The sequence below is a fragment of the Lindgomyces ingoldianus genome (assembly GCF_010093535.1).
Source record: "Lindgomyces ingoldianus strain ATCC 200398 unplaced genomic scaffold BDR25scaffold_44, whole genome shotgun sequence".
In the NCBI taxonomy this organism is placed as follows: Eukaryota; Fungi; Ascomycota; class Dothideomycetes; order Pleosporales; family Lindgomycetaceae; genus Lindgomyces; species Lindgomyces ingoldianus.
The window spans coordinates 385148-402605 of NW_022985205.1; the positions used below are offsets into that span (position 1 = coordinate 385148).

At 50.8% G+C, this 17458-nt stretch overlaps 9 protein-coding genes across 9 annotated transcripts; 5 read left to right on the top strand and 4 right to left on the bottom strand.

The window, feature by feature from the left end:
* Nucleotides 1–106: 106 nt before the first annotated feature.
* On the bottom strand, nt 107–686 carry BDR25DRAFT_185228 (uncharacterized protein; the record flags this gene model as incomplete). The annotated part of the gene is made up of 2 exons (XM_033684244.1): nt 107–142; nt 213–686. Coding segments are annotated over 2 exons (510 nt in total), but the record flags the coding sequence as incomplete, so codon positions are not given.
* A 159-nt stretch (nt 687–845) lies between these two features.
* Nucleotides 846–1859, top strand: BDR25DRAFT_296564 (UPF0220-domain-containing protein). The gene is made up of 3 exons (XM_033688934.1): nt 846–1037; nt 1123–1487; nt 1547–1859. Exons 1-3 carry the CDS (start codon nt 945–947, stop codon nt 1608–1610), a joined length of 522 nt encoding a protein of 173 aa, XP_033541462.1. The 5' UTR covers nt 846–944; the 3' UTR covers nt 1611–1859.
* Nucleotides 1770–2790, bottom strand: BDR25DRAFT_307138 (vacuolar protein sorting 55). The gene is made up of 3 exons (XM_033690783.1): nt 2607–2790; nt 2332–2545; nt 1770–2213 (listed from the first exon to the last, which is right to left on the bottom strand). Exons 1-3 carry the CDS (start codon nt 2640–2642, stop codon nt 2080–2082), a joined length of 384 nt encoding a protein of 127 aa, XP_033541463.1. The 5' UTR covers nt 2643–2790; the 3' UTR covers nt 1770–2079.
* Nucleotides 2791–2896: 106 nt separating this feature from the next.
* Nucleotides 2897–4060, top strand: BDR25DRAFT_296570 (N-terminal nucleophile aminohydrolase). The gene is made up of 3 exons (XM_033688935.1): nt 2897–3099; nt 3146–3257; nt 3310–4060. Exons 1-3 carry the CDS (start codon nt 3062–3064, stop codon nt 3925–3927), a joined length of 768 nt encoding a protein of 255 aa, XP_033541464.1. The 5' UTR covers nt 2897–3061; the 3' UTR covers nt 3928–4060.
* A 160-nt stretch (nt 4061–4220) lies between these two features.
* BDR25DRAFT_307140 (uncharacterized protein) lies at nt 4221–4801 on the top strand. The gene is made up of 3 exons (XM_033690784.1): nt 4221–4317; nt 4373–4487; nt 4547–4801. The coding sequence occupies exons 1-3, from the start codon at nt 4286–4288 to the stop codon at nt 4631–4633; spliced, it is 234 nt and encodes a 77-aa protein (XP_033541465.1). The 5' UTR covers nt 4221–4285; the 3' UTR covers nt 4634–4801.
* Nucleotides 4802–4967: 166 nt separating this feature from the next.
* On the top strand, nt 4968–7691 carry BDR25DRAFT_337414 (amino-acid N-acetyltransferas-like protein subunit Mak10; the record flags this gene model as incomplete). The annotated part of the gene is made up of 5 exons (XM_033693188.1): nt 4968–5034; nt 5101–5220; nt 5372–5439; nt 5491–5957; nt 6020–7691. The coding sequence occupies 5 exons, from the start codon at nt 4968–4970 to the stop codon at nt 7689–7691; spliced, it is 2394 nt and encodes a 797-aa protein (XP_033541466.1).
* A 239-nt stretch (nt 7692–7930) lies between these two features.
* On the bottom strand, nt 7931–8772 carry BDR25DRAFT_296575 (uncharacterized protein; the record flags this gene model as incomplete). Its single annotated transcript, XM_033688936.1, has 3 exons — nt 7931–8332; nt 8565–8596; nt 8677–8772. The coding sequence occupies 3 exons, from the start codon at nt 8770–8772 to the stop codon at nt 8224–8226; spliced, it is 237 nt and encodes a 78-aa protein (XP_033541467.1). The 3' UTR covers nt 7931–8223.
* Nucleotides 8773–9043: 271 nt separating this feature from the next.
* On the bottom strand, nt 9044–10823 carry BDR25DRAFT_271639 (LuxS/MPP-like metallohydrolase). The gene is made up of 4 exons (XM_033687265.1): nt 10486–10823; nt 10250–10424; nt 9352–10199; nt 9044–9291 (listed from the first exon to the last, which is right to left on the bottom strand). The coding sequence occupies exons 1-4, from the start codon at nt 10741–10743 to the stop codon at nt 9196–9198; spliced, it is 1377 nt and encodes a 458-aa protein (XP_033541468.1). The 5' UTR covers nt 10744–10823; the 3' UTR covers nt 9044–9195.
* Nucleotides 10824–10974: 151 nt separating this feature from the next.
* Nucleotides 10975–13571, top strand: BDR25DRAFT_271643 (uncharacterized protein). Its single transcript, XM_033687266.1, has 5 exons — nt 10975–11067; nt 11120–11176; nt 11285–11678; nt 11790–12358; nt 12420–13571. The coding sequence occupies exons 1-5, from the start codon at nt 11041–11043 to the stop codon at nt 13458–13460; spliced, it is 2088 nt and encodes a 695-aa protein (XP_033541469.1). The 5' UTR covers nt 10975–11040; the 3' UTR covers nt 13461–13571.
* Nucleotides 13572–17458: the final 3887 nt, after the last annotated feature.

The window sequence follows — 17458 nt, forward strand, 5'->3', positions numbered from 1 at the left end:
CACTATATTCTTATCATCCAAAAGACACCCTCTTCTTCTTTGGCTTCGTAGTTTCAGGTGGCGCGTTCTCGACATTTTCCACGCTCACAGGATCCGACTGCCTCCCCTTCCGCTTCTTCTTCAAACTCTGCTTAGTCACCTCCTGCTAACAATTAGCACACACCCACGGATACGTTCAGCAAGTACCTTCAGCAAACTAAAGCTATACTCACAAATTGCGCCTTCTTAACTTCACTTCGCTTCTCCATCTCCTTCCTCTTCGCTTCCCGCACCTCCTCCCACTGCCTAGCCTTCATAATTTTACTCTCAATATGCCCCTCCTTCTCCGCATTCACCATACTCATAATCGCCATCATACTCTCCGCATCATCCACAAACTTCTTGCCTTTCTTCTGACCTTTCGGCTTTGCGATTCCGGCGGGAACAATCCCATTCAGTTTTGGGATATCGAGCTCGGCCTCGGAGTATACACGCTTCTTTCTCTTGCCGTCGGTGAGTTTAGATTTGGACTTTGTCTTTTGCGCTCCGCCAGGCTTGGCGAGCGAGAGATTTTTAGACTTGCGCTTTGAGATGCCGGTGGGCGCTGCGCCGGGTTTGGTGGGCTTTGAGGACCTTGAGGACTTTTTTAAGGGGCTGGGTGATTTCCCTTTGCCTTTTGCGCTATTTGAGGGGCGCGTGGGCGCCATTACAAAATCCTAAACCCAGTGGTGAAGAGATGCAGGTTTCCTCCTCAGTGTCTGAACTTTTCTCTAAGCGCAGACAGCGATCGGGATGTCGAAACGCCGCGGTCTTGGCACGCGTTGACGACACCCCAGCCCCCAGCCTCGCATAGCCGTAGCCAGCAACGACAGCTCTACAGAACAGAACACTACGAGTCCACAGCTCGACAACTTCATTCCCACGACCTCTTACTGTCTGCTCTTACATAGCAAAGCAACACCAACATGTCCTCCCACCGCCTCTTCCGCTTCCCCAGGCCAGCCTGGCTGAACAGCGCGAACACCAGGACCTTCGGCGTCTATACAGCTGGAGCGTTGGTAGGCTAACCTCTCCCCCGTCGCCTCTTCCCCTCTACTCCCAAATATTGGAGTGAGAGAAGAGTGGCTGATCGTGTATCCCTAGTTCTCCCTAGGGTTCTATCTCTTAATCGACTGCGCCGTCTTCTCCAAATCCGCCATGAACCCGTCCGACCCCCCCGTGCACATCACCTTCGTAGACTGGATCCCGGGGATCTGCTCCGCACTCGGCATGCTCGTCATCAACTCGATCGACAAATCACGGCTGTCCGCCGACAGCTTTAGTTACTCCGGGAACGGGGTTGCGTGGAAGGCGCGCCTGGTGCTGTTTCTGGGGTTTGCGTTGCTGGCAGGCGGGCTGGCGGGGAGCGTTGTGATTCTCGTATTGAAGTATGTGGTGCCGGAGTACACGTGGCCGACGATCTGGATGGGAGTGGGGAATGTGGTTGCGAATGGGCTGGTTATGCTTAGGTGAGTCGAACGGGCAAGGCTGTGTTGGGCTGGGAATTTGATTGCTAACTCAAGAGTAGTTCTGCTGTGCTCTGGGTTGCGCAGAATATGGAGGATGAGTATACTTACAACCTTGCTCTTTGAGCACACAGGAGATATCTTGGAGAAGAGTGGACAACGGCTGAAGTGTGGCGCAGCACGTCGAGATGTGTGATATCAATAGTATATCCACGGTTTCACCATATCACGTTTGAGCATTTTCTCTTATATGTACAATTAACTGGAAGGCGTAGTGGACAGTTTTTTGTGTCAAATCATCCATTTACAGCACCAACGATCGCAGTTGGACAAGTTGGATATGCCGTGCTATATCTTCAATAGAACAAATGCAACATAAGCCCTATATTCATACACAAGTATCCCACTCCAAAAGAAACCCTTCCGTACTCCATACTTCAGGACCAAAGTCATTAATTCTCACACAAACCCGTGCCTAAACGAGGCCGAGCGTGCCACTCCAGCGCAACACGGCGTCCGAGACGAAGGTGGTCTTTCTAACGGGAGTTCCACATCTTCGTACCCTTTCCCCTCATTCCTCCCCTTCCTGGCCTAGTCAGAATTCTTGCTCTTCCTGGAAGAACAGCGTGAAGCTAATGATGGTTCCGTAAATCAGTAAACCACCAATAATCGACATGACCATGGCGCCGCCTAGAATCTGCGCTGAGTGGTACAGTAACGCTGGAAGAGCTGCGATTTCATATTAGCAGGCATGCACACATCCCATCAACAAAAATCCCTTCTCCCTATCCCATCTACTATTTCCAAGCGTAGAGCTGAGAGCGGGGCTGTGTAGGGCTAGTCTTACCGATCCCCATAACGACAAGGAAGCCTGTCAAGAATCGCCCAAAATCAATGACCCCCGAGCCAGACGACTCCATGAAGTCGTCGGGGTTTGCGGCGCGTCCGCAGATCCAATTTGGTAGCGGCGCGATCACATAAGTGGCCACGACTAGCAGGGTTAGGTAGTTGTGGTAGAGGGCGGCCGAGAGGATAACAAGCAGGAAACCGATTGCTAGGACCTGGGGGACAAGTTAGAATGGCAGGGAGGGGAGGGGAGGGGTGTAGAGGACGCAGACATACGAATGAAAGCGCAATGATGGTCTTTAGCCCTGCCATAGCTGGTGGTGGGAGCCTAGGGCTGGAGGGATTGCTGATGGGGGAGGACGGGCGCCGGAGCTCAGAGAGACACTAGTATATGAGAAGACGAGTAGTTACAGGCTGCAAAGCGGTGCTAGAGGGGTTGCCGGGAGTGAATGTGGTGAGGTTGAGGTTGCGTAGCGCCGATGAGGCTGGGGTTGCGGATCCCTGCTCGTTCCGCGCTCGGGCCGTTTGGAGCTCGCGAAGCTTCGTAACTTCAGAGGTGCCTTGGACACCCACAAACACACCAACTGAAGCTGTTTACCCGCAATCCACGTCTCTCTCTTCTACTCTTTCACCTTCCTCAAGGCCGCCCAATCTCCTTGAGCTACATCAACCCCTCTCCTACTTGATTCCACCGCTCCCCCCGCCGTCAAATCACAGCTTCGGCATTCACCATGTTCAGAAACAACTATGACAACGATTCGGTGACCTTGTATGTGTTCACAACCAACCGTGTTTGCGCTTATTGACACTTTCAGCTCACCACAAGGTCGCATCTTCCAAGTCGAATATGCATCAGAAGCTGTGAAGCAAGGTTCCGTCGTCGTAGGCATTGTGAGCAAGACCCACGCCGTGCTAGCCGCGATCAAGGTCCGCCTCCCCAATCCCAATCAGCCACCCCAAATCTAACATCTTAATCCAGCGCAATGCAGAAGAGCTCTCTTCGTACCAAAAGAAAATCATCCCAATAGACAGCCACTACGGCATCGCACTCGCCGGCCTCGCCTCCGACGCCCGCGTCCTCTCCAACTTCATGAAACAGCAATCACTCGCCTCACGTCTGACGTACGACCGCGCAATCCCGCTCTCCGAAATCACCCTGCGCATCGCCGACCGCGCGCAGACGAACACGCAGCAGTACGGCAAGCGACCCTATGGTGTAGGCCTGCTGATTGCGGGCGTGGATAGCAAGGGTCCACATCTGTTCGAATTCCAGCCGAGCGGGGTTACGCAGGAGATGGTTGCGTGTGGGATCGGTGCCAGGAGTCAGATGGCAAGGACGTATCTTGAGAGGCATCTGGATAGCTTTGGGGGCTGTGGACGGGAGGAGTTGATCAAGCATGCGTTGAGGGCGTTGAAGGAGAGTCTGAGCCAGGACAAGGAGCTTACGGTAGATAACACGAGTGTCGGCATTGGTGGCATTGGAGAGAACTTCGCCCTATATGAGGGTCAGGACATCGCTGAGTGGCTGGATGCGACGTTCGAGAATCGGGAAGGTGGAGATGACGAGGGCGGTGATGCAATGGAGACGGATTCGTGAGGATGATCTCGGATAGCGGACTGCTGTCGATTCACTTCCTACGGGTAGCTACTAAGGCTAGATGCTTGGTGTCACGATAGAGTTGGGTTTCTGGTATGAAATCTGAAATGCAATGCCATGCAGTTATAAGAAACCTAAATCCAAATCATGCATTATGAAAATAAATCATCCTTGTACAAAATCCCCGTTCAACTTGCTCAATCGCATCCGCCTGTCGATATGTCCGATCAGGTCACGTGCCCGGAAATCTCCAGCTCTGCCCGAAATCTCTCGGCAACCCTCAAGCTCGACACCATCACCCACCCACCTACCCAACCACAACCTACCAAACCCCTCAACCACACCTCCAGTCATCGCAATGGCATTCGCCTGGAAAGCCGCCGGCCTCACGTAGTCCTCTCCTCCCCCTGTCCCGCCGACGCATCTCAATTGACTCGGTTCCTAGATACAACCGCTATGTCGCAGTCGCATCTCGCGTCGTGCGCCGTTCCCTCAAGGAGGATCAGCGAGTTGCTGTTGAGCGGAGGGGAGAGATGGATCTGAGGTTTGCTAAGTGGGAGGTGAGTTGCAATACTATGAGAGTCTGATGGCCGTTGGCGCAGAGGCTGATGGAAAACAGAACGGAAAGCAGGGCGAGACTAAGAACCTTGCGAGTGCGAATGAGGCGGCGATGGCAGAGCAGGCGAGCTCATCTTCTAGCTCGTAGACACACATACACCGAAAACCAGCAGTGGAAGGAAGGAAATGGGATGGAGTGGGGCGGGAAAGCTATTCGGGTTGATGGATAGACGGATCTGTATATTCTGTACTCTATCGAAAACCCCGCGAAAGGGCTGCGAAAAATAGCCAATGCACAAAAACTTTTGAGCTTCAATGTATTGCCATATATGATTGTATGTAATTGTGCAAGTCGTGATGCTGTGGCCGTTCCTTGTCTGGGAATTGCACTGCAGTGAGCTCTTTGCGGACTTGTCGCAGCTGCATGGAACTCGGCTGTCTTAAATCCTTTGCCGCATTGGCAACCACTCCTTCCACACAACATGGCAGAGAACCATGGCACAACATCCGGAGAATCTACAGCTGTTGTCAAGTCTCTTAATATATCAGGTCTATTACCCTATTCATTATTCTCACGTTGCGGGAAATACTGACACTACTCTGGTTCTGCAAAAGATGGCGCGAGCTCCGACCTGCGATCTCCTCCGGCCGACCTACCTTTGAGGCAGGCCTTCCATCCTGCCCCCCAGCCAACATTTCGTGATATTACCGAAAAGTTTATTAGGGCCTGTAGCGGTTCGTGGGTTTTTTTTTTACTTTCCTCTCATTGAGTTTTATGGATCCGGGGATTTTACTTGAGCTAGTCAACAGTCACGTGCTCTGCCAAATTATCAAATTCGTCTCCCCGACCAAGATTGGCTGTATGGGTCGCTAATTGATGTTATAGCTCTAGATACTGGCCAGCTAGTCAAAGATGAGTACTTCACGCTCTTCGAGTCCATCGGGGCTCTTGAAGTGAGTATTTCTACCCCCAGATTTGCTACTAATCCTGACCTCACATTTAAGATCATGGACCCTAAAATGGACAGTGGTTTCCTCCAGCCGGGGGAGACCCTTGAAGACGCCTACGATACTCTTGCTCCTCTCCTTCCAGAAGAAGTAATCGGCATCATGGACCAACTCCTCTCTTACGAAATGGCTTGGCATAGAGGATACCCACTATCCCAAACGCTCTTCACCTCGGTGTATATTGACAAACTGCTTTGGCCTGAACCGAAGACTTTTGAGCAAGCGCAGTTCTACCGAGATGGGCCGCCCGATAATAAGAGGCCGGGTGTGCTGCTAGAAGTACTGAGAGCATACTGTCTTGCACTAATCAAGTGCTGTGATTTTGTCAATGCAAAGGTCACGAGTAGGGATTACTATGAAGAAGAGGATTTCTGTACACATACGTATAATCGGGTGCTTTTTGTTGGCACGCCGGTGGATGTATTTTCGAGGGAGCTAGATGCTGCGGTGGAGCGGATGGAAGAGTGAGTGCTCTTCCGGTTTTACATGTCTGTTCTATTGATAAGAAGCTTACTAACCTTCATAGCACGGATTTAGAAATGAATTTAGCGCTCCAAGAAGCTTTAATAGCCCGCCTTAACTTTCGGAAGGATTTCCTCGTAGCCTTAGACTTCCACAGCCCAATCGAGCGCCTCGACAAATCCTGGCCACCAATCTTCTCAAACCTCATCAGCCTCAACGCTACCCACCAGCTCGGAAAATCTGTTCCAGGAGCTTTCAGTACAAAACTCCAACGTCGGCTCGCTAGCACCGTCCCTCCCCGTCCAATCGTAGAACTCGATTTCGCAGATGCCTTCCAGACCCTCAAACAACTCTGTCTCGACTGCGAAGAAGCCACGCACTTCACAAGGCTGGAACCGGATCCCCTCGAATACCAATCCTTCCTATGGGCCTACGCATCTCGAAACCCCACACCTCTTCCATACTCTAGATCCTACCTCGCAACTCTCCTCTTCCATCCCACAACCCTAAACGCAACAACCTCGATCCCTCTAGCCGACCTCCGCACACTCGTGCTTCCAGCATCTCCCCTCCTCGACCCCACAAACTGGACTCTGTCACCCCCGCGAAATTTAATGCTTCCAAAACCCCCCCGTCTCCAACTTGCGCTGTATATTGACGAATTCATCGAACGCTCCGGACAACCCTATCTCGAATTCTGGACGGCCCTTGGCCAAAACCGCTGTCGCCTACGTCGCATGCTCGGACACGTTATTATTAGTTGGGACCAGCTTCAAAACGACGCCGGGATTGTGGACGAAGACATCCACGCCACGCTGGAAGAAATGGGAACCCAGGTTCAGGACCAAGTGTTAGCGTATCCGCTAACAAGCTGGACATATGCTAAGAAACTAACGATGCTTGAGAAAATGATCCTTTTGGGATTCGAACAGGACATTTACCTCCCGGACGAGTACGCTGGACAATACTTCTTTTTATCTACCGTCTCATCGAGAAGACGAGACCTGTTATCCAACATCCTCGCGCACCTACAATACCGACATCGATGCCTGCTCTCGTGCGTCGAACCAGACCTCCCCAAAGCAGCCGAGGTGGAGGAAAGTATTGGATATTTGCAAACGCTTCACGCAGGAGCCACCGGTATATGGTCTCTTAGCACCGCACTTTTTCACTTCTATACCCTGCTGATGTATCTCCGTCTCCTTCCTATCCCGAACCGGCCATTCAGCTCCGAAACTCTAAGGTATGAACTTCGTATGAAACCGTTTCTTACACTGCAGCCGCCGGAGGTTTTGCCGTTTGAGGAGTTTAGAGAAAGGGTAAGGCCGTTTGGTGACTATGTAGCCCCGGATGCGGGGTTTTGGAAAGAGGTTGCGGATGGGGGGAGTGGGGGCAGGCTGTGGAAAGAGATAGATGCGTGTGTGAGGGATGCCAAGGAGGCGTTTGCGAGTGTTAAGAAGGCGGGTGCGAAGAAGGCGAGAGCGGGGGGTGTGGAGCGGGATTGGGGGAGGGAGGTGCAGGGTGTGCTGGCGAGTTGTGTGGCGCTTGGGGTGGGGGCTGCTGGGGTGAAAGGTGCATTGAAAGAGGTAGGGGGTGGGAAAGCGGGCGGAAAGAGGAAAGCGGAAGGGGGAATGAGGTTGGGGTTGGAGTTGGGGGTTAAGGTGGAGATCCCGGGAATTGGGACGGGAAAGAGGTATGCAGAGGGGTGGGTTGTTGGGAAGGTTGTTAAGGGGTAGGTGGGGAGGGGACTTTCTGAGAGTTTCGGTTCTAGCAAAGGGATGCGGTTTAAAGTGGGATGTGTATAAGGTTGTAGAAACTAGAGGTAATTCTGATGTGATATCAAATCTGGACGATGCTCATGGTTTGGTGGATTTAAGAGTCTCCTGGGGTTGCATACGTATGAAGCGATTAATTAAGTAGCATAACCTGCATTTTGGGTATCTGTCTGTCGAATCGGTGTGGGTATGGGTATATCCACCTGTCCGTCCCTTACAATCCGTCCATAACCACCCGTCCATTCATTCCGCACGCCAAAACGCCAAAACACCATCTTCCATCCTCTAGCAGTCATTGATCCACCGTCTTCTCTTGTATCTGCACATCAGACACACCTGAACGGCCTGCACCTTGATCGTCGGAGACGAGTGAGAAGTCCGTCCCGTCCCACCCCACTTCCCACAACAGCACTCCTTATTTCTCGCCCTGACACCCGTCCATATCCTGCCACAAAGTCTCCATAGATTAGCAATACGCATCTTCGTAATGGCATTATCCCGCGAACTTCGCCAAACAATCCGCGCGCACCTTGCGTATGCTTCGGGCTGTGATCACGCGCTCGCCAGATTGTTTAGATGCGATTCCAGCTTCCTTAATAAGGCTGTTTTGGGTGTGTTAGCTGGTGTGTTTATAGATTTGAGCATGGTGGGGGCAGGATTTGTGGATAGATGTGCTTGTATGTACAAGTACATCCGCGCAGTTAACCGCATGGATAGTCTTGTATAATCTGGGCGGGCCTATGTCGCTACGGACATCCATCCCCGATCAAGTTTCTGCGGTGGTTTGTAGAGGGAGAGGAGGGAATGTTGAAGTAGGGCGGAAGCTACACTTACTCCTGTAAGAACAGCGCGTAGTTCAGAAAGATCTATCAACCGCCTCATTAGTTAACCTAATATTCAAAATGCCTTTCTCTATTTATTTTAGGGGCGGTGTAAGGTGACGTACGAGGATATCCACATTTTTGCTTAATTTCTGATTTGTATTTGCCTTGACGATCTTCTTGAGGGTGCCGCGTGGGTAAAGGGTTTTACCGCCTGCCATTGTGGATGCACGCCGGGCTTCGCGAAAGACTCCCTTCTGCTTGGGCGGGAGTGGGTGGTTTGAGGATGTGTGGGCGGGGTTGTGGGTGTAGAGGAGTTCGAGTCCCGGCGGGGAGGATCAATGATGTCGTTGTTTGCTTGTTGAGTGAGGACGTGATTTGTTGGTCCGTGCACCACGGATTCAGCACCCTCTCACGTGTGTCCGCACTGCAGGCTTCGGCCAATTAGCGTTGTGCAATAGTCATTCTTCCAAGTGCTGCTATGCAAGACATCAGAAAAGCAAAATGATATTCTTCATATAAAACACTTCTATCTGATCTGATCTGATCCTAATCACAGAGTAATGGTACACATCCATCCATGCATTCCCCCAAGCGACCAAAATTTTGCTCTCCTTCCCGTTTCAGTCAACATCAAGCGATATTTACACTTTGAGCCCCAAGTCCTCGGCATATGGTAGCAGGAAGAGATCACCGACCGCGGATACTGAGGCTTTGTTGTCGAGTAATGATTTGGCGGCCTGTAGCGAACATTAGTATATGAGATATGGGAAAATGATTGGGGGTTGGGGTTGTCCTACCTCCTTGACCTTTGCCTCCGAAACACCGTCAATGGCCTTCGCAACTTCATCAATCTGGTAAGCCTTGCTGCCATGCACCAAGCCCGCGCCAGTAAGCTCGAGACCAGCGAGTATGTCCTGGCCGTGCTCCAGCTCCTTGAACTTGGCAGCCGCCTTTGCCTTCTGGATTTCCTCCTTGGTAATCTCGCCGGCGGCGACCTTCTTGATGGTTTCCACGGCGGCAACTGCAGTCTTTCGGACGTTGGCTCCGGAGCCGGTGATTGTGGTGTAGAGCAGACCTGCGTCAGAGTAGATGGCACTTGTAGTTTTGACGTGGGTGCTCGGGGATGCAGCAGCCTTGGAAAGGAGAGAGAAGCCAGGAGACCACTTGATGCTTGACTGGCCGCCGAGTAGAGATCCGAGGACGGCAATTTCAGGCTTGTAAAACTGGCCGGTAGAGGAGCTTGAGCCAGGGAATGCAATGACCATTGCATTACCACCGTCGTGGGCAATACGCTCTTCTCCTCCGAAGTACTTTGACGGTGCTCCGCCGGGGACTTCGCCTGAAAATGAGGCAGGTGCATTGTCGAAGAACTGGTCTACCCATTTCGCAAGCTCGGCCTGCTCGGCGCCATTGGCAACTATGGCGAAGTTGGGCTTGGCGTAGGCATACTTGGAGAAGGCCTCGATAGTGTCTGGGTCGAGGTATTTGGTGTAGGGAGTGGGGGCGGCGGATGCGGTGGGGGTCCCGAGACCACGGTGGAAAGCGAGGCTGTGGGCGGAGTTGACGGCCATGTCGACTGGGCTGGCCAGGAATTTCTTGTGGGCCATGTGGATGAGGGGAATGACTTCTTCGTTGAAGGCCCACGCTAGAGCTGTCAATCATTTGCACTTCAACTGGACGGCCAAATAGACATACGGAGATATTTTGTCGAAGAGGCAACCTCCCCGAGGAGCTCAACAAAGTAGGGCAGGTCATCGCGGAGGAACTTAGCTTCGAGGATGAGATTCTCGCGGGTGTGGTAGGCATTCAATTCGGCTCCAAGAAGCTCGGACTCGCGGACAATGCGCAATGTCGACCTTCGTTCGGTGCTCTGCAGCCCAATTGAGCGTCAGCGAAGCTCCGTCAAGGAGTAGTGTTGCTCAATGGCATACCCGGAATGCGAACTGCTCCAGTCCTTCCGTCAGCCCAGGAAGCGGCTGGTATCGGGTGCCGGCCTTGGACACCAGTGCCAGCGTCGTGGTGGGTCCGGCGAAGTCTCTGCTCGCAAACTTGACGCCCTTGGCCTCGCCCGACTGGTACTGGAACGATCCTGAGGCCGGGGCAGCGAGCCCTCGGCGCTGTGCCGGGTGGGCGGCTTGCCGTCGAAGAGCACGCTGCGCGCCGCGGCACACAGTCGAACGGGGAAACATGGTGGAGCGGGCGCCGTGCTGCGGGGCTGGGAGGCGTGAGGGGCGGACAATGGATGGAATTGGGAGCTGTGAATCGAGATGGGGTGAAGGTTCATGATCTCAGGCCTGAGCGATTTGCTCGGGTGCTAACCCTACGGGTAATTGTCGGCCAAACCCCGCCAGATTTCCGCCTTCACTGAAAGGCCTTCAATTTCTCTCTTCGAATTGCTCTTCATCACTCCCCCATTCTCTCTTTCTCCATGTCGCGACGGAGGGAGCCGTGCTGCCTCGAGATATAGCCTCCCTTTTCTTCTTACCATGCCTCCGCTCCAGCGCGATCCCCCAGTAAGCTACCTCTGGTGTCAAGTGGGGATGAATCACAGCTAACGAGCCCCAGATTCTGCAGGAGCTCTGCATTCTTCTTGTTAACGACCAGTATGGCGAGCTCGCGTCGGTAAGTGCTTACTGCTCTGTCCCTGAAGTGTCGCGAATTCTGCCCCACCTGTCGCGACTTCACCCTCCGGAAGCTCAGCGTGAATGTGTCCAGCTCACTCTCCCCCAGAAAGTCTTTTCTGTCCTCTGTCGAACGGGCCGATCCACCCTCGCAGCACTTGCCCGTGCCTCTTATCTAACCGGAAAGCAAATCAAACATGGTCTTGTCACCCTCATCCAGCAGCACCTCATCTTCCACTACGCCGCCGACCCCCGTGTTACCTTCTATGAAATCGATTGGCAGCAGGCGTATTCTCTGCTTCGCTATGGGCGAATGGCTTCGATGATTGAACACCGCTATGGCAAGAAGGCCTCCAACATCCTTCTCAACCTCGTGACATTTGGCCACGCTAGCGTAGCAGACTTGAACAACGCCTATTTCCCGCCTCCAGACACGGATAGCGACAACGAATCGGAGGACGGAGAAGCCAATGGCAGTACACTACCGAAGGCTGCAGCGTATGGTATTGAAGGATCGGCAGAAACCTCGAGCAAAATCGGCCTAGCTACACTGACTAATGGGGGAAGCGCCGCCGTTAATGGCAGGCGCCAAGAGCTTCCGGATGAATTGGAAGTCGCGAACCATTCCCTTCATTCTCTTACGAATGGCGATGGACCAATGACGAACAGTGGTTCCAAAACAAATGGGGCTAAGAAGGAAAACACCTTCCTTCCTAATAATAATGTCGCGAACAGCTCTGTGAACAATAAGGCGAAGAGAGTGTCAGACACTAACGCCTCGCATGACCACGAGATGGCCGACGCTGAGGAGGATGAAAACAACATTCGCACTATTGCAGAGCTTCATGAGCTAATCCACCTCCTAATGTTGAATGGATGGATCGTCAGAGTCAATGCAGCCCACTACCTTTCACCTGGTGATACCCATGAAATTGCGCGACAAGAGATCCTCGAAGAGGAATATCATGGCAATATGCCCACTGGAACAAAAGACAAAGATAATCTTGTAGGGCAAGTTGCACGGCGCAAGCGGAGGATCCGTGACGAGGCGCTGGCAGCACCACACTGCCAGTCTCGCAAGCGTAAACGCGAGGACCGGGAGCTCGATCGGTCGAGCAAGCGCCTGAAAACGATGGGCGTGGACCAGTGGACTCCTAGAAACCACCCAGGCCCTCAAGATGATGTCCCTGAGCTTGATGTAAGATGCCAGGCTTGGTAATGAATCTTTCACTTATAGCTTGTAGGAAACCCTTGTCGTCCGTGTCAACATGGAGAAACTTTCTGTCGCCATGCGCACTGAACACCTTGTCCGTCTTGTCGAGAAGCGACTCAGCAAAGTGACGGCCAAAATATACGAAGCTATGCTCTGGACGCTCGAATACAACCAGCCGCGTTGCTACGAGCCATGGCCAGATCCCTACGTTCGTCCGGATCCTGCTGCTGCTACCTATGTGGATCCCAGCCTGCTCATCACTGCAAAAGATATTGTCAAGATCCTCAGCAGGCATCTTGACCTCTGTGAAGGGCTTGACCCAGAGGCCGTGTTAGAGGTCGTCCCCGGTCACCGCATTGAAGAAAAAGGGAACATCGCACCGCCTATAAAACCATTTGATATCCCCTTCAAACAGAGACTCCAATTGATCGAGAAACACATCTGGCAACTCTCCTTTGACCCGTTCAACTTCGTCACCTGGCACTCCAGTCTCAATGGCAAATGCACTGAATGGCACATCGAATACGACAAAATCGCGAAAACAATGATTCAGCGCGAAGTCGACAACACCATTGGGACGAGGGCAGATAAGCTAGGTGTGAAGTTGGTCCGAGCGCTCAAAAAGAAGGGAAGACTGGACGAAATGGAGATGGGCGAGGCAATGATGATGAATCCGAATGATATTCGGGCCATCGTTTCTGATCTAGCTATGAAAGGCTTCGTCCAGACACAAGAGATTCCTAAGGTTGATCGTCGAGAGTCTAAGCTCTCGTGGCACTTGGCGTGGTTTGATCTGCAGCGTACGCGCGAAAAACTGCTGCATGATACCTACAAAGGTATGGTTCGCCTAATGCAGCGTCTGGCATTCGAGAAGGAGCAAGTGAAGGAGCTGCTGGCGAAAGCGGAGCGATCAGATGTCGTTGGCAACGAAGACAAGTATCTTAGTCCAGGCGAGAGAGAAGCATTGAAAAGGTTCCAAGGGGTAGAAGAGGCTCTTTGGGTTCAGTTAGGCCGAGAAGACGAGCTTGTCGCCATTTTGCGGGACTTTGTTGGGCCTTTCGTGAGTGTTTAGGGGGTGGACTACTTAGTGCATATCTGGAAAACATGCGTTGGCTTTTCGTTGCGGGTTTGGGAGATTTTTGGGACTGTTGTACGTTCTTGAGAGGTGGTTGCTTCAGTGCGGAGATGGACTGGCGTCTCGTGGCATTTGGGATTGCATAGCTACTGAAATACCCCTGCATATCAAGGAGTTCTCTGATCATAAGTTGATAGCCATTGTTTGATTGGTGTAGGCTTTGGATCGCAAATGCAATTAAGGTAATATACAACACCAGGCTTACCCAGCTCAACTGATTAGAAGTTCCTGTACCAGCGCCAGCATTTCTCCAACGTATCGCACCAGAATACCTGCTACTAGCTACGTAGCTGTACGGAATAACCCTTTGTGTAGCGCTATACACGCCTACTAACTCCCCCAAAAAATTATACAGAGCTGTGCGCTGCATGTGCTGCTTCTCTTGTACAACCTTGTTTCGTAATGCCTGACTTAGGGATCTGAGCACTGGGATTTGCCTTCTAGTTCTGAGATCCTTAGTGAATTGGTTAGTCACGTTTCTAGTTAGACTAGATACAGTTAGTGCCATCGCCTTGGTAGCCTCTCTGCACCTTCTTCTCACATACGCACTTCACATCTTCATACTCACGGAGCCACAATTTCCAATGGCCTTTCCAGATCTCCCTCTGGAACTCGTCCACCGCATTCCTGTTCAGGCCCTGAGAGTCCATATCCTGAGCCGAGCCTTGTGACTCCGAGCTGTTAATAGTAAATCCAGCATCCCAATCGTCAAGAGTTCTTCTTGCTTGATTGATGTTGGCATGAGAGCATGGATTTTCGCTGATGATATACCACTCGCGCTTTTCACTTCAGACATGCTTGATTGCGAAAAGTGTTGAAAGGCGCTCAGAGACCCACATGAGGCTCAGAGCTGGCGGGGTATCTTTCATATTAAGCTTTTAGAGGCACGCTCTACTTTTTTCTTCTTTTTTTTTTTTCACCTTATCAGGGAAATCGCTTGGCCCTTTAGTCGAACGACTAGGCAGCGCTCTACAGTTACATATTAAAGCTTTGCGAATACCCGTGAGTTAGACGGAAAGGGGCGGCAAGAAGAGGCAATCAAATCCCGATGCCTCCTTATCTTGCAACTCTTGCGGTGATCTTCAAGACCAAGATGCGGCGAAGAAAATAGTAGACACAAAGTTTGATTCAGGGACCTTTCCCCTATTTTGATATTATCGGCCAACCGAAATGCTTCGATGTCCAGACCCTCTCTCAGCTTCGCGGATACTAGAATCGCCGCCTTCTGGGGAGCGCCTGCAGGTGGAAGCTTCTTCACCATTTTTCACATTTTTAGGTTATTCCAAAGCATATCAACAACCTTCACGCTATTTTACCAAATTTACCCCAAAAAGTCAGATCTCTGTCACGCTCCAGTAGAAAGAAAGAGGACCACTTCTGCTTTAAAAACACATTCTCATTTTCCGAAGACATATCAAAATCAAGCAAAGCTCAATTTTACAGCAGAAGTCAGCGCCTGCAAAAAAATCGGAGGAAAAAGGGGACTTTATGAATTGCATATCGCATGTGCAGTTTACAGTTCCTGTTTTCCTCCTCGGCGAAGATTTCCAAGTAGCGGGATCATTACGAAATTATCCGATGCCTAGGATCCTCGCGTAGTGCGCAGAGAAATTAGACTTGTCCTTCCATGGCGCAGGATCTAGTGGGTTTTTACCTTTATATGGTTATGAAAAGCATCACTTTTGAAGCTTGTCGTTGATGAAAAGTATTGAACTTCTCCGTGCTTAAAAGCTCACACAAAGTGCTGGAGGACTCGAGAGAGACGGTGGTTTCTACTGAAATTGGGACAATATAGTTGTATTGGAGTGTTCCAAACAATACGGAAAGGGGTTAGTTGGACTATGAATTACAGATTTTTCAATAGTAACTTTTGTAGAATGGAGCGTCGTGGATTCGGCAACGGAGTGCGCCATAACACACTTTCTTACCGTTGTTTTTGGCGAATTATAGAGAAATGGAGTTTAGGGAGCAAACGGTCATCAACATGGTATGTAACGGCTTGGATGGTTAATCCCGGCGTAAAAGTTTGTTTAGGGACTTACAAACCAACCGAGGGACATGCAGGTTGCAGGGATCGCTTTATCATCTGGCAGCATATACCCATAATGTCAAGAGCTAGGTGATTCTGGAATCTATGGAGTGTATCTTGGCCCATATCCAGCAGCTAGAGACGAGAAATAGACGAAGAAATCCCGGTCGAGTCATACCCTTAATGCACCTGTTTGGACGTACATCCGTCCTGTTAAAAGCCCTTATATCGCATCCAGGAGCAGCGCTTCCAACCGTACGTAATACGATTCGACTCGACCAAATCCGGCACGTTACGTCTGACTTTCTTAGTACGTTTCTACTATACGATTGACATGAGGACCACTTACGAGTCTCAACCGTAACGATTGAGAATCCTTGTACGGCTTAACGACTTGGCAGAAGTTACGACGTAACGCTGGAACAAATATGATCTGAGAGAGCTGAGAGCTTAGTAAATTGCCCTCTAGCAGAGCCAGTTCTTCTGCAATAGAGAGGCGGTTCCTGTTAAGGTGGCAAGTCCTTCTCCTACTCGCAGTCATAGGACGTACACGGGATAGAGAGGAAATCAAGGGCGATTTTAAAGAGCGTGGGGTAGGAGAAACGTCCTGCTTTTGTCCACCATGTGAGAGGATCTGCGAACAAGGGGCTGTTATCCTTAGCTATAGCAAAGTCCTCCTAATAAGAGTTATAATATTGCTGCAACTCTAAGGTTTTCTAATGCCTTTTATATAAGCAATTGCTAGTAAGAGAGAATAGCAAATTATAACTTAAGGACAATATTAAGGGCAAAAAGTTAACTGTTTGCATAAGATCTAATACCCTAGCCCCCCTCTCTAACGCGTTCTTGCTTGTAGCACACAACAGAGTTTTCACCAATTGTTACTCAAAAACGCCCCCTCAAACGCCCTCCCAACGCTTGCCCATAGATGTCTAATCAGGTCCTATATTACTAGGAAAAATCGACTTTCTGAGACGTATTACGGACTGTAAGGGGACCTCTCTCAGTCGTACGTTACGATTGACAATCCTCTTACGTTTGTACGGCTCACGTGACCGTAGCTATTCACTTTTCTGAGTCGTAGTACGTACGGTTGGAAGCCCTGTCCAGGAGTCCAAGAGTTTCGGACCTTACCCCAATATCTAACCATTTAGATATAAGAACGTAGCAACGGCTGCCTCATTCTCATCCGTGTTCTCGGTTTCGAAATTTCCCTTCATCGTTTATGCTTCAGAGGTGGTATTCCATGTCATGGTTCCCAGTGTGAAAAGTTTGCCAAACTCCCAAGGCCTAGTCATGTGGCCAAGTAATTCCAACCATATAACTCCAAGAATCAACAAAGTATCAATCATAGAAGCTCACGAGGCAGCTTTAGACGCCTGAAAATCGAAGAGTTTCTAGGTCTGGACTAAACTGCATGTAGGTTCTGAGAGGTATTTTTAGGTCCACCACCGGATCCCCATAATTGGGGATTCCAACGGATTTTAGCCACTTAATGGGGTCCGTAAATCTAGAGCAAGACCCACATAGATTGTTTTGGGCCCATTTAGGAGGCGACTCCTAAACGCTAACGTTCTTACCTTCATCTCGGGCTAAGAAGGAGGATGCAAGACACAGGCCCAAGATCATAGGTTGACAGTGAACGCTATTTAGCTCGGCGAGAGCCATTGTTCGAATTGGTGTGAAATTTGAAATCCTCAAGGACCGGAAGACTGGGCTCCAATCAGATCCAGGCATACATCCGGAAGAACACATTTTCAACGATTTCCAGAGAGGGAGCCCCGCCCATCGTAGCAAAGAAGAGGTGATTATAGAAATTCGTAACATTCTTGCAAGCTTCCCAGATTTGTTCCAGGAAATGCAGAGATCCATACAGCACATGTCGCTGTCTGGTTCCTGTTTTTAA

Bases quoted from the DNA above. Each gene is read 5' to 3' on its own strand.
- BDR25DRAFT_296564 (XM_033688934.1), top strand. From the start codon at position 945: ATGTCCTCCCACCGCCTCTTCCGCTTCCCCAGGCCAGCCTGGCTGAAC. The intron at 1,038-1,122 runs GTAGGCTAACCT...GTGTATCCCTAG, and splicing joins TCTATACAGCTGGAGCGTTG to TTCTCCCTAGGGTTCTATCT. The intron at 1,488-1,546 runs GTGAGTCGAACG...ACTCAAGAGTAG, and splicing joins AATGGGCTGGTTATGCTTAG to TTCTGCTGTGCTCTGGGTTG.
- BDR25DRAFT_307138 (XM_033690783.1), bottom strand. From the start codon at position 2,642: ATGGCAGGGCTAAAGACCATCATTGCGCTTTCATTC. The intron at 2,546-2,606 runs GTATGTCTGCGT...CTTGTCCCCCAG, and splicing joins CCATCATTGCGCTTTCATTC to GTCCTAGCAATCGGTTTCCT. The intron at 2,214-2,331 runs GTAAGACTAGCC...ATGAAATCGCAG, and splicing joins CCTTGTCGTTATGGGGATCG to CTCTTCCAGCGTTACTGTAC.
- BDR25DRAFT_296570 (XM_033688935.1), top strand. From the start codon at position 3,062: ATGTTCAGAAACAACTATGACAACGATTCGGTGACCTT. The intron at 3,100-3,145 runs GTATGTGTTCAC...TGACACTTTCAG, and splicing joins GACAACGATTCGGTGACCTT to CTCACCACAAGGTCGCATCT. The intron at 3,258-3,309 runs GTCCGCCTCCCC...ATCTTAATCCAG, and splicing joins CCGTGCTAGCCGCGATCAAG to CGCAATGCAGAAGAGCTCTC.
- BDR25DRAFT_307140 (XM_033690784.1), top strand. From the start codon at position 4,286: ATGGCATTCGCCTGGAAAGCCGCCGGCCTCAC. The intron at 4,318-4,372 runs GTAGTCCTCTCC...CTCGGTTCCTAG, and splicing joins TGGAAAGCCGCCGGCCTCAC to ATACAACCGCTATGTCGCAG. The intron at 4,488-4,546 runs GTGAGTTGCAAT...GATGGAAAACAG, and splicing joins TGAGGTTTGCTAAGTGGGAG to AACGGAAAGCAGGGCGAGAC.
- BDR25DRAFT_271639 (XM_033687265.1), bottom strand. From the start codon at position 10,743: ATGTTTCCCCGTTCGACTGTGTGCCGCGGCGCGCAGCGTGCTCTTCGA. The intron at 10,200-10,249 runs GTATGTCTATTT...TGACAGCTCTAG, and splicing joins CTCTTCGACAAAATATCTCC to CGTGGGCCTTCAACGAAGAA. The intron at 9,292-9,351 runs GTAGGACAACCC...TGTTCGCTACAG, and splicing joins CGGAGGCAAAGGTCAAGGAG to GCCGCCAAATCATTACTCGA.
- BDR25DRAFT_271643 (XM_033687266.1), top strand. From the start codon at position 11,041: ATGCCTCCGCTCCAGCGCGATCCCCCA. The intron at 11,177-11,284 runs GTAAGTGCTTAC...ACTCTCCCCCAG, and splicing joins AGTATGGCGAGCTCGCGTCG to AAAGTCTTTTCTGTCCTCTG. The intron at 12,359-12,419 runs GTCCCTGAGCTT...TATAGCTTGTAG, and splicing joins ACCCAGGCCCTCAAGATGAT to GAAACCCTTGTCGTCCGTGT.